Genomic DNA, 13,222 nt, shown 5'->3' on the forward strand with positions numbered 1-13,222 from the left:
GTCTGGATATTGTGAGTTTGATATTTAACACAGAAATACCTATCAGTGGGTCAAAAATACGTGTCCAAGAGCTTAAAAGGGTGGTTGCTAAATCCCTTAGAGCGGATAACAATGATCAGGATGAGAATTTGACCCCTGGAAGACGTAGCTGCTCTCAAATCAAACAAAGCTAAATGAAAAAGGAGTGTGATTGGGGCGACTGGGTGGCTCAATTGGTTTGGTATCTGACTCTTGGTTTCAGCTCAGGTAGTGACAACCTCAGGGTCATGGGATAGGGCCCTGAGTAGAGATTATCTCCCTCTCCCTCTGCTCCTCCCCTGCTCATGCTCTCTCTCTCTCAAGTGAATAAATAAAAGCTTTTTTTAAAAAAGGAATGTGATTGCAACTGTCTTCATTCATTCATTCACTCATTCATGGGAGACACAGAGAGGCAGAGACATAGGCAGAGGGAGAAGCAGGCTCCCTGCAGGAATCCCAGGATCATGCCTTGAGCCAAAGGCAGTTGCTAAACCACTGAGCCACCCAGGCTGTCTTTAAAAAAAAACAACGGTCTTTAAAAAAAAAAAGTTATTTATTCATTTATTTGAGAGAGCGAGAGAGAGTACGCTTGAGCAAGCATGGGGGGAGGAGGGGCAGAGTGAGAGGGAGAAGCAGACTCCCAACTGAGCAGGGAGCCCAACTTGGGCTTGATCCCAGGACCCTGGGACTATGACCTGAGCCAAAGGCACACGCTTAACCAACTGAGCCACCCAGGTACCCTACAAACTCTTTAAAAATTATGTAGAGAAAGGATTATATCAGGAGCAACTTTGGGTGACTTTTTTCCCTTTCTTTCAAATTTTCTGTATTTTGCAAATTTTATTTCATGGGGCTGTTAATTCTTTTTTCATGAAAAAAGAATGAGAATGCTCAGTTCTGCCTAATGTTTCTGAACAATCCAGAAAAATAAAAATTGATAAACCGCCATTGGGTTCGGCCAGTGGGCAATCAACCCGGCTAGAACACTTTCAGGGGACACTTTACAATGGATCTCAGAGAGGCTGGACTGAGTGCCGTCCTACTACACCACTACTGGGGTGTTGTGATGAAGGCCATGGAGTTGAGGGCCATCTGCCCAATATGGTACCCACTAGGCATGGGTGACTATTTAAATGTAAATGTAAACATTTTTCAAAATTAAAAGTCCAGTCCTCCAACTGCATTAGCCATAGTTCAAGTGCTCCATAGTCTCTTGTAACTAGTGGCCCCATAACTGGACAGGGCAAATATAGAACACTTCTAGTGTCTCAGAAAATTCCATTGATTTGTCCTAATCTAGAGCCAGACAGCCTGGGCTTGAAAACAAGCTCTGCTACTTACTAGCAGTGGGGCCTTGGGCAAGCTACCTAATCTTGCTGTGCATTGCTTTCCTCATTTATAAAATTGGGGTGGTCATATTAACCCCATAGGGTTGTGTGAACAGATCAATGCACATAAAGCCCACAGAACAGGCTCGGTGTAGAGTAGGCTCTCATCGAGTGTTTTAGGTATCAGGGATTTCTGGGATACTAGTAATGCTTTATTTCTTAACATGGGTGGTGTGTGCATGGGTGTTCGTTTTATAATTATTCTTTAATATATATATGTATACACCCTTCTGTATTAATGACACATTTTTCAATACAAACAGTTTCCTGAAAAGGGAGAGAAAGGAGGTAAGAATGTAAGCACAGAGTGTGGAGACCATACTGATGAAGAGAAAGGAGTTAAGGAGGCAGTGTTTTGAAGGAGGTAGGTAGAAAGGAAAGAAGGGTTTCTTCCAGGGTTGGGGAGATGTTCTAGGTTGAGGAAAAAGGTCTGGAAGGTCTTAAGGACTTATGAGAGAGATGTTGGAAGTGACCATTGGGTTGAGTTCTTGGAGGCAAGAGAGAAGTATAGGTAGGAGATATTGCTGGAAGGAAGAGGGACAGTTCTTTCTCCTGGGCCCACGGGAAGGAAACTGTTCTTGTTATTTCCTTATCAGTAAAAGGAAGAAGGGAGGGAGACAGAGGGTGTCCTTGGCTTTGAGCTTCTCTGTGAATTGGAGGAGAAGCTGGCTGAGGGCAGAGGGGCAAGTGTGAATGTGGAAGGGAACAGCCTCCATGAAGCACAGTAACAGCTGCTAAGCAGACCAGAAACAGGAAAAAATGACTAGCAGTATTGAGAACACAGAGATGGTTAGATTTTTCTTCCCTTTCCCTTTTCTTCCCATGATACCTTCCACAAGGGAAGGCATAGCCCAGGTGTTGGATCAGACTGAGCGCTTCTAGGTGAAGACCCAGGACAGAACATGCAATGCGCTCAAGGCCCGCTAGGGGGCAGCCCTCGGTAGGCCGCTAGAGAGAGGACAAAGTTTTCTGTCCTCAAAAGGATTTAGCACAGAGAATGGCAGTATTAAGCTGGGATGCCCTTAGAGATAATCCAACTGGATCTCTTCTTGGTGAAGATGGGGAGATATCAGCCAGATAGGGTAGGGGATGGGACTTGCCCACGTGACTCTGTGGCCAAACTGGGATGAGAACCCAGGACTCCTGACTCTTAGCCTTCTGTTCCTTCTACCATACCTGGCTGCCTCCAGTTTGTGGAAGGAGAGGAGTTGAAGGGGCCAATGAGTGTGCCAAGACACCATCCAGTGGGTACAGTCAAGCGCCTGGAAAGCATGCTCTCTTAGCCTCAGCACATAGCAAGATACAGAGCGGTGGGGCCTAAGTGCCGAAATTCTGTCCTATTTTTCTTTCACCTTTCCCCCACCAAAGAAACTCATTTCCAGATCTGAATCCTCCGATTGAGGCTGAAAAGATGGTTATGGAAGGGCCCATCAACCAGGCTAGACAAATGAGTCTGAAGGGACTGGGGGTTGGTCTTTGCCCTGTGGGTCCAGCTGGCAGCGCTCACTCTTGCTATGTGGGTGTCCCAGCAGCTTTCTCACTGTGACATTACAGGTGAGGGGAAGGGGATGGACATGCACGTGAGGGTCCATGTGCACCGGTGCATTCAGCCCACATTGCTGCCTGCCCGACAGCTCGGCTGCTGTGTTTAATAGCTGCACAGCTGGCTTGGTGACTGTTCTCTGGGGCCATACCTGGTGGATATCATCCATCCCGTTGCTTGCAAACTCAAAGATCAGGTCACTGGGCTGCAAGGTAATAGCCATGCTGTCTCCTCAGAGAGATGACAGCAGGATTCGCAGGGCCCTCTGGAGCTGCAGGGGGTATCCTTGACGAAGAAATGCTGCTCAGGTACCTTGGAGCTTAGAGCCTATACCCGAGCCACAGTAAAATAGGGGGTGTGGAGAGCTGGAGTAGGTGGTGGCCTAGGCCAGGTTCAAGGCTGCATGCTGGGCTGGGCAAACCGCAGGAGTGACCTAAGGAGAAGGGAGAGATGGGCAATGAGCAAGTCACCTTCCTTGAGATTTGTTCCCAGGACAGCTAGCCAACTACAGGGACCCCACTGCCCGGGGGCAGACTGCCATCTAGCCTGGGAGGGATGGGAGAAGAAAGGGGAAGAAGAAAGGAAGCAGGTTAAAAAAAAAAAAAGGGAAAAAGAGGAAGTGAATTGAGCTGCGTCCAGTGGGAAGTGGAAGCCTGTCACCAGCATCTGCCCCTGAGCTGGCCCTCCCTTCCTTCTCTCCTGCCTCCTCTGGAGGTGACAGAGGGACTCTAGGCTCTCTCCACCCTGAAGATTAATCCCCAGGGTGTGGCCACTGGGGAAATCAGGGCACCCCATACGTCCCTATAGATGGGACAGCAGCATGAAGAATCCATAAGATTTCCTTGGCTTAGAAAGAATCTTGTGTAAATGGGTGTGGGTTAGGGATACATGGGTGGACCAGGTGCGCTTCCAGACTCTGCCTGGCTCAGTCTACCTTGGAACTGGAGGCCAGTTAGCTCTGAGGGACAGAGTCTATAGAGGAAGAAATATCTCACCATGTGGGGGGCGGGGGGGGGGGAGGTTGTCGCCAGGACCAGTGCTGATCTGACTCTGCTCCTGAGGAGGGGACTCTCGGAATTGGCCATGCCCCCAGACAGCCCTGAGCTGGAGGGACAGGTGGGCCTAAGGCTCTGTGCCCTTAGCCCTTATCGCTGCCTGGCACCCTTGCTAACCGCAGGAGAGGGTGGCTTCTGTGCCTTGTGTGGGTTCACGCTCTTGGTTCAGCTTTGCTTTCAGTTTCAAGACTGAACTGTCACCCTGGGAACTTGAGAGGAGAGCCCCAGCTTGGGGAGGGGCCCCCAGAATCTTCTCTATCCTCCAGGGCTGGCTCTGGCCCCCCTCCCTTTCCAGGAAACCTGTGTGCTGCAGCCCACATGCCTCTCCAGGCCCCAACTGGCCCCAAAGCCTCTGGTACTCCCAGTCTGCACCTCAGGTGCTCACTCACTCGACACCAGGCCTCCAATTGTTTCCTGTGTTTGCTGCGTGGTCACACCCACGCCTCCCTCCCCCGTGTGTGTCCCTCCCACCAGCCCACTCTGCTCCTCTACTCCTGAACACTCAGACCTCGCCCCGTCCAGGTACCACAGCTTCGGTCCTTGGGCTTGTTTTTGATGGTATCCTCATGCTGCCTCCATGCAGTGGGTCTGCGAATGGCCTGGTTCAGCCACCAATGCCTGAGGAACTGGGTCCACGGCCCACAGTAGGAGCAACACATCTGACTCCTATCTCTCTGACAACACCTTTACCGGTGCCAGGGTGGCCAACCCTTCTCCTGGCCCCGAAAGAAAGGAGGAACTGCAGAGAGGGGCAAAGGGGAGGAAAGGGAGGAGGACCACGGGTGACCTCTGTGATGACCGCTCCCCCCACAGGAGACACCCAGGCCTCTCCCACTTCCTTTCCGTTAGCCCACAGGGCTGGCTCCGCCCGCTCACCCCCCCCCCCCCGCTCACCCCCACACCTTTCCACCCACCCTGAACACAAAACTTCAAGACTGTCACCCAACTCAACCTGTCAGGTCTGAGTTTCCCTTGGGCAGAAGGAGACAGCCCTGCTAGGACGAAGAGGAGGCCCTGGGGAAAATACGGTCTACAGTCGGGGCCTGAGTCCCCCCTACCCCCACCCCACCCCACCCCACCCCCACCGGGGCCTGCCGGTGACCCGGTCTCCTGTGACCCGCTGGAGAAGCCTCCCAGGACCATTTATGCTTGGAAGGTCTGTCTCTGCTAGCCCCAGCGCCCCGAGGCCCCGCATTCCGCAGCTCCCCGCCCTCCCTCAGGCCGGCTGTCTGCCCCCAGGAAGCATTCTCATACTAATCAAATGAAAGGGATCACTTTCACCTAATCCCACTTTGTCTAAACACGAAACTCCAGTGTCTACCCCCCCACACACAAGGTCATTCTGCCGCAGCCCTTCCCTCCAGGTTTGCTCATCTCTTAAGGCTTCTCTTCACAGATCAGCACCTCACGTTTGCGAGTTCACTGGTGCTCTCTGCCTACGACCTCCCTTCCGTGCACCTTCCCGACCTCCCCCATTAGGCAGTGGCTTCCTGGAGGGCAGGGACAACTGTGCTGGTCATCAGTGAAACAGGAGCACCTCACACTGTGCTGCCTGTAGCAGACACTCAATTTATTTTTGCAGAACAAACACATGAATGAACAAACGAACGAACTAATGAATGATATTGGTTGGTCAGTACCGGTGAGGTGTATTTTCTGGGCAAGAAGTATTTCCACGTGGGGCGCCTGGGTGGCTCAGTCAGTTAAGTGTCTGACTTTTTTTTAAGATTTTATTTATTTATTCATGAGAGAGAAAGAGACAGGCAGAGGGAGAAGCAGGGTTCCCCGTGGGGAACTTGATGCAGGACTCAATCCCTGGACCCTGAGATCATGACCTGAGCCAAAGGCAGAAGCTCAAACACTGAGCCACCCAGATGCCCTAAGTGTCTGACTCTTGATGTCCGCTCAGGTCACTATCTCAAGGCTGTGGGCTGTGAGATAGAGCTCTGTGAGTCTGGCTCTGTGGGGAGTCTGCTTGAGAGTCTCTCTCTCTCTCTCTCTCTCTGCCTCTCCTCCCTCCCCCTCCCTAAAAAAATATATCCATGTATACATTGGTTGTGGGGTGGGTGTTGTGTACTCAGGCTTATGAGAGAGAGAGAGAGAAATGTGTGCTCTGTGCATGTTAGTTACATCTGTGTATTTTTGCACTGTAATTTACAATGGGAGCTCTCACTGTGGGTGTGCAAGCACACCACAGATGTACTTGTGTGCAGGGTGTGCTGGTGTGTCCCCAGTGTGGGGATGTGTGCCTGAGGGCCTCTGTGTGTCAGAGGGCTGCCCTGGTTGGACCAGCAGCGCCACAAGCTTGCTTGTGGGTTCCTCCTCCAGGCCTGCCTTCTCCAGAATAAGAATGAAGAGCCTGGGCTAATGCTGGCTCCAGCAGGCTGTGGCAAACAGGGCTGGAATGGGCTGCCACCGCTAGCACCCCCCTCCACCCCAGCTACCGAAAATTCAAAGTCCTATGCTTCCTGGGAAGAAAATGCCAGCCGCAGTATATGGAGGTGGTGGGAGAAGGAAGGCAGCCCCACAGAATATTGGATGGAATCCTTGGCCATTGATGTAGAGAGGTTTGAAATAAAGGAAGAGACTAATCCAATTGCATTCTTTAAGTGTCTAAATGTCTAAGTATCTAAATTCAGGACTTGGTTGGTGCAGGTTCTGCTGACCCAGGGTTGGGGGGCATTGTGAGGCTGCTGCACTCAGCACCCAAGGCTGATCCTGGTTGTCTGGAGCTCCAGCCTACAGCTAGGAAGGTGAAGGGGTTGTGGGGGGAGGAAGTAGCCGTCCTACTTTTCGGCCAAGGCTAAGAAAACTCCCATCCCAGCCCCACCACGGAACCTTCCAGTCCAGAAAGTTTCTCCCCTCCCCCCTCAGATGTTTGAGGATTTGAAAGTGAGAGGTGGGGAGAGGCTCATTTGCATGTTCACTCACTCTCCCCAGCAGAGGAGTGAACCACCCCCTCCCCAGTCCCTCAAAATAACCTCCCTCTCCCAGGAACCTGAAACCAAAAAAACCACCACCCCAGAAGGCCCGCCCTGCTGGAGGCCAGAGAGGCCCACACCAGGGGCACTCCTCCCTGCTGTCCTTACAGACACTGAGACACGATGGGGAGTGGGGCACTAGGTGGGTACACACAGATACTTGGCTAGACGCGCTTGGGAAGCTCCCCACCCGCCCCATCATTGTACAGATCACAGCTGGCTCCAGGCAGAGCCTGCTCCCAGGGTGGCAAGAGCTCTACTCCCTTCACTCCCCTGGAGGCCACTGTAGGATCCCTTGCTCCCAGGGCCTGTCCTACTTGCACAGAAAGCAAAGCGTCTGGAGAGCATATGGCCCCGGACACCATGTGTGAGCGAATGAGTGCCACAGGAGGGAGCAAGCAAGCGAGGGCGCCTGCATCCCCAGCCTGTGAATGCACACCTTTGGCTCACTGTGGTTCTGAGTGCATTTCAAAACCAAAAGCGCTAAATAGAAGTGGTTTGGGCTGCTCCTGCGTCATCACAGCTGGGCCCCCTTCAGACGTACAGACCCTTTCTGAGGTTGTCACTGGAGCGAGTCAAGCGGTGTCCAGCGCCCACCCCTGCGGGCCTCCTCTGTATACAGGAAGCAGCCCCTATGTGAAAGCCACATCCACAGGCTCTGTGGAGCTACTTTAAATCTACAGCTGTTCAGCTGAGCCAATGGCTCTCACAAAATTGCTGGTAACACCCGTGGCATTTTCACGCACGCCAGGAAACATGGGAGCCAGATGGTCAGCCAGGCCACAAAGCAGAGTTCTCCTTCTCCGGTTCCTCATCCTCTCAGAGCCAGCCTTCACTCCCGAAATACCCAGGACTCCATGAAACCTTTCTGGAATTCTCTGGAAAGGAAGTGACAATTTCCTTCATGCCATTTCCCACTCTCTCAACGCCCCTCCCCCACAACCACAAACAAAATGGAAACTACCCCAGGAACAGCTGTACCCTCCACTTAAAAACAGCCCCTCCTCTGGCTAATAGTCATCCAGAAGCAAATTTGCATGCGGCACCACGTGACCAGTGGTGTGTATTTAAGAACCAGAGGGCCAGAGTCAGGGGTCCAGTCTGTAGTCATGGTCTGAGCAGAAGTAATCCGTCCATGGGACTCCCCCACAGCCTTGACTCCCATCAGCAAGCAGAGCCCTCCTCCTTGAGCAAATGTCCAACAAAGGGGCCCCAGCCACAACTATTTGGTCAGCTCCTTCTCCTCTATCCCTTTCTTTTCACCACCCCCTCCATTTGAGAGAAATCAGGAAGAGGGAGGAAAAAAATAAAGGTTTTGCAAGCTCTGTTGGTTGGGGTTTCTCTTTGCTTATTTACAAGAAACCCAGTTTCCTTCCTTGGCCCTGGGTCACTGCCTGCTTCCAGTGTAGAGTTTGCCACAACTCCAATGGCGAGGGAGGTCCAGAGCTCATCTCCAATTGCCCTTTCTTTGCCTTTTCATAGTTCTAGCCTAGCCTCTACCTTCCCAGGCCCTGAGCTCTCCCAGTGGAGGGACCATTAGGGCCGCAGGAGGTGACGGGTCTCCCCTTTCTCCAGGAGTCTCATAAGCTCACCCCACGGTGTGCGCTGCCCCGTCCCAGGGAGGAGGAATGATGTATCCCAAGCAGATGTGAGACCCTGGAAAAGTCGGCCATCTTTCTGGGTTGTGGTTTCTGTCACCCTTACTGTGGGGGAGGGCTGAGGGTAAGCCAGCTTTAGCAGATGCTCACTGGGGAGTCTCGGGTGAATGAAGATGGTGGTGGGAAAGCACTTTGGAAATTAAAAATCAGTCATCCATAAGATGAGTTTCAGGTGACCTCCCGGAGAGCAAAGGGGGCTTGGCCCCCCCACCCCGTGAAGCCCCCGGAAGTCCCCTGTTGGCTCCAGAACATAGACAGGGCAGGGCTGGAGGCTTCCAGTTGTTGACTTTGAAGGGGCTGGCTCCTCGAGGGGGTTGGGGGCCCCCCCGCGGGGAGAGGCAGGCTGCTTTGGTCAAAGAGGTGTTCCCAGTCTGCTGTCCTCACCACCTTCACCCCGCCCCAGCCCTTGGGGTTGTGGTTATGTGGCAAGAAGAGCTCTACAGAAGCCCCAGTACGGGAGGAGGGTCAGGGGGGGAAGGGTTACTGACAAAGCGAACCTATTTCTCCAGGCGTCCTGACTCCCAGGGGCCTTGTCTGAGAAAGCCAAAAGAGCACCCCCTGGAGGTGCCTGCGGCCTCCACATCTTTATCTCTACCGCTCCAGGGACCCACCAAGGGGTCACTAGGCTCTTCTGGGAAGTGAAGGACAAGCCAATTGCAAGGAGAACACATTACAGGAAAGAAAGCAAAACCTAGTCCAGAGCAGCTACCGAAACCCAGTACTGTGGGCTGCCAGTACAGTCTAGGAGGGGACCCCAGAAGTCCCTGCAGACCATAAGGGCATGAGCCTCCCAGTGAGAAGATCTAGCCTTGCCTTGAGGTTTGGCTAGGTCACCTTTTGCCTCTGTGAAATGGGGACATCCTTCCTAGCTCACAGGGTTGTCGTGCAAGGCCAGTGAGTTAATGTAGGTGAAAACCCTTTGTTATGTCCCAAACATGTTTTTTCAATTTCCTAATCTGATTTGTGTCGTTTTGGCTACAGTCACTCATCAAATATTCAGTATATCTTTACCTAGACAGACGGGAAGACAGCGACATGGAGATGATGGGGTGAGCCGAAGGTGAGGGAGGACATAACCGACAACCACAAACCTCATGGAACAGAGAGGAAACCAGCCTGGCTATGGGGAAGACAGACTTGCTGGGAGGTCTGGGAAATCAGAGGGATAAGTGCATAGGCCCAAGATCCACCAGTTGGTGGAACTTGAACTTAACATAGACAGCTACTGAGAGTTCCTGGAGATTCTTGAGCAAGGGAGCGGCCTAAGGCAAGCAGTTCTTTAGGCAGATCCGTTCAGTCTGAGTGTAGGGGTGGAGTAGATGGAAGGAGACCTGGTGATGAGGCAGCTGGAACCCAGGAGGTGAAGCCCAGAGCCACCCTGAAGAAATAAAATGACAGAGTGTAGGGCAATAGAGTAGTGATAGGGCCCCCAAGATGTGGAGCTTGTTCTTATTGTAAACAATGTTAAAAAATAAGAAGTGATCGGGGCGGGAAAGATGGCAAGAAGATAAACTCACCTTGGACATTCTGAAGTTGGGATTATCTTGAAAAACCCAGGTGAAAAAAGAGGACCTGGAGAGTCATTTTGCTACACACACACCCACCCACACACACACACTTACGCGCACGCAGATGCACACACCCCATAGGCAGGAAGGATCTCTACAGGCCTTCAGTGGCCAAAGGAGCAGGCCTGGCCCCGTGAGGCTGGGAACCCAGATACAATACTGTGGTAGAAAGTAGCATGTGATGAATGAAAGGTGGCCTCAAATGGCACACACCTCACCCCTGCCCCCAGGAAGGCCTGCTTGCTTCCATTGGTGGGGGGAGGGGGATAATAGAAACATTGACCAGAGACTTAATTAAATTCATTAGTTGGTTTTTTAGAAGCTGGGGTAATCTGTGACTCGGCACCAACAGGATATTAAGTCAGATAACTTTGATTGAAGGGACAGTGTTCTTTGTCAAGGCCCGTGCCAGCCCGTGTCCTAGAAACTGATGCGGAGGCTCCTTGCTCAGCTCTGGGACTCCTTCAGATGGCAGGGGCTGGGCTGGGTTCTCTGCTTGCTCGGGTGCCCCTTCCAAATGCCCCTTCCAAATGCCCAGTACCCTACCCCACCCACCTACCCTTGGGACCCGGCTGCTTCCCAGGCCAGCAAAAGCAAAGGGTAGTCCAATGTTGCTTGCACAGAGGGGAGGGTGGAAGCAGAGGTAGAAAGACAGCCTATTAGGATACAGGCAGACAGGGAGGGCAGCTTCAGCTCTGATGTCACCATGAACTCTTGGGGTTCCTCCTCCCCCACTCCACCCCCACTGCTCAAAGCCTCTTCCTGACTCAGAGTTCCAGGGTATCAAAGTTAAAAGGGACCTGAAAGATCATGGCATCTACCCATCCTATCATCCAACTGCAGACACCAAACCCCTGAGGGAGGATAAATGACTTGTCCAAGGTCACACAACCAGTCGCTATGACTCCCAGGTGATCTTTCTTCTTCCCCTCCTCATTGTCTCTCGGCATCCTCAATAAAGCCAACCCTTTCCTCTGGTGAGAACAGACAGCAGCCAAAGACCCAGGGCTGGCAATAGCAATGAGGCTGCACTGTGCAGAACACATTTAACTTTTGCAGCAACTCCCCCACCTCCATGCCTTTGCTCACACCATGCCTTAGGCCTGCTGTGCCCTTCCTCAAATTTCTGCAGCTCCAATTCCCACCCAGTATGCAAGATCTGAAGCAAATATAGCCCCCTTTTCACAGCCTTACCTGCTTCCTCCCCACCAAGTATATTCTCCCCCTGCCCTCCCAACACTTTAAACATCTTAGACTAAAGTACTGATTGGCAAACTACGACCTGTTATGCCAAATCTAGCCCACCGTCTGTTTGGGATGGCCCATCAGCTAAGAATGGCTTTGACATTTTTTAACGATTAGGAAAGAAATAAACAGATGAATAATATTTCATGCCACATGAGAATTATTCGAAGTTCAAATTTCAGTGTCCATAAATAAAGTTTTATTGGGATGCAGCATGCTCATCCTTTACATATTGTCTGTGGCTGCTTTTGCATTATAAGTTGAGTTGTTGTGACAGAGTTCGTAGGGGCCATAAAGCCTAAAATATTTACTATCCATTGGCAGGAAAAGTGTACTGGCTCCTGGACTAAAGGCTTCACCACCACCACCCCCCAGGGTGAATAGATTGATTAAGTTCATTTCTGAGAAGAATGTCACAGAGCCCTCAGAGGCGCCAGGAAGGAGGTGTAGAACACCAAATACAAACTCGGCAGATTTTCATCAGAAAGAAAATCCTGGCCTCTGCTCAGCCCACGGTGTGACCTTGAGCAAGTTGCTTCTGCTTCGTGGGCCTCAGTTTCCTCCACTGCCCAGTGAGGGGTTTTGGGCTGGATGGTCTAAGTCCCTTCCTAGACCTACAGAGTCAGCCATCTGTTGCATGTCCAACTCATGCAGTTTTGAGCATAGTCCTGATCATCTTCTCTCTGAATAAGAGCTTACAGAAGGTTCCCCTGCCCAATTGTGGTTTTCCGCTACCACTGCGTGTGCGTGTGTGTGGGGGGGGATTCACCCCATACCCACCTGCCCCACCCCACCTTTCCCTTCTATCTGACCTGTCTGCCCTTCTCTGTGAAGTCCTCTCCCGTCAAAATGGAGATGGCTTCCTCTGGGAGCCCCCCACCCCTCCGATCGGGTGGGCCAGGAGCATCCATTTTTGGTGGGGGCGGAGCCAGGGGAAGAAGGGTGTGTGGCTCTCCCCAGCCTCCCCAGCCCACGGCAGACAGGCAGTCAAGCAAGAGAGAAGGCCAGCTCTCACTGCACCCCTGCTCTGCCAGAGGAAACAGCCCCTCTCTGCCACTTCCTGTCCCAGGGGTTTCAGTAGTTTCCCCTCCAGGGCCTGCAGGCCCTCCTGCCCCGCCCCTGCCCCACACAGGTCAGAGAGTGCAGAGAGGGGAGGAGGGGCCCTGCGGGGGATGGGGGGAGGATCCCTAGCAGGAAGGCCTAGGAGACAGCTGTCTATACAAGGGGACGCCCCAGCAGTTCCATTGCCTGCCCGCCCGCTTGGGCCGGGCGTGGGGACCGGGAGGGTGTCTGGGCAAACCCTCTCCTGCTAGTGGTTGAGAAGTGGGTTTATCACCTTGCCTAGCTGTCGTCTTGAGGGAGCGGGCACAGAATGAGCCTGGCCTTTCAGGATTGGTTGCAAGACTGGACTCTGTGCTCAGGTCAATGTCCACCTGGGCTGAGGACCAGCCCTCAGTGGCTTAGGATGTAGGGGTGGGCTGAAGCAAGAGCCCAGGGAAAGCAGGCTAACAACAATGGTTAACTGGGAGGGGCAGGTGACAGTGAAATCGATGCCACTTCACAGTTTTGCATACTTTTGTTCCCAGTACCAATGGCCAGAGACAACAATGGAGAACAAAGTATTATAGTACATGTGGGTCAAGGGTAGCGGCATTTTCTGGGTGATGGAACAGGAAGCGATCACATTCCATAGCTGCTACTGATTTGGTGTGGTGACTTCCACTTGTAAATACCTCCCAGTTGCCCTTGCAAGGTGGAGCTCTTAG

At 52.4% G+C, this 13,222-nt stretch overlaps 1 protein-coding gene across 4 annotated transcripts in view; it reads right to left on the reverse strand.

Moving 5' to 3' along the window:
- Positions 1-13,222, reverse strand: part of ELF4 (E74 like ETS transcription factor 4) — a 48,817-nt gene that overhangs the window by 10,381 nt on the left and 25,214 nt on the right. For 3 of the 4 annotated variants that reach the window (XM_025431369.3, XM_025431366.3, XM_025431368.3), the window contains exon 2: positions 3,101-3,382. In XM_025431369.3, the coding sequence (XP_025287154.1) occupies positions 3,101-3,172 (72 nt within the window). In that variant the 5' untranslated portion in view covers positions 3,173-3,382. Of the gene's footprint in view, positions 1-3,100; positions 3,383-7,731; positions 7,860-13,222 lie in introns of those variants that run through there. The other variant, XM_049107434.1, reaches the window with a different exon arrangement.

The sequence above is a fragment of the Canis lupus genome, chromosome X, assembly GCF_003254725.2.
Source record: "Canis lupus dingo isolate Sandy chromosome X, ASM325472v2, whole genome shotgun sequence".
NCBI lineage: Eukaryota > Metazoa > Chordata > Mammalia > Carnivora > Canidae > Canis > Canis lupus.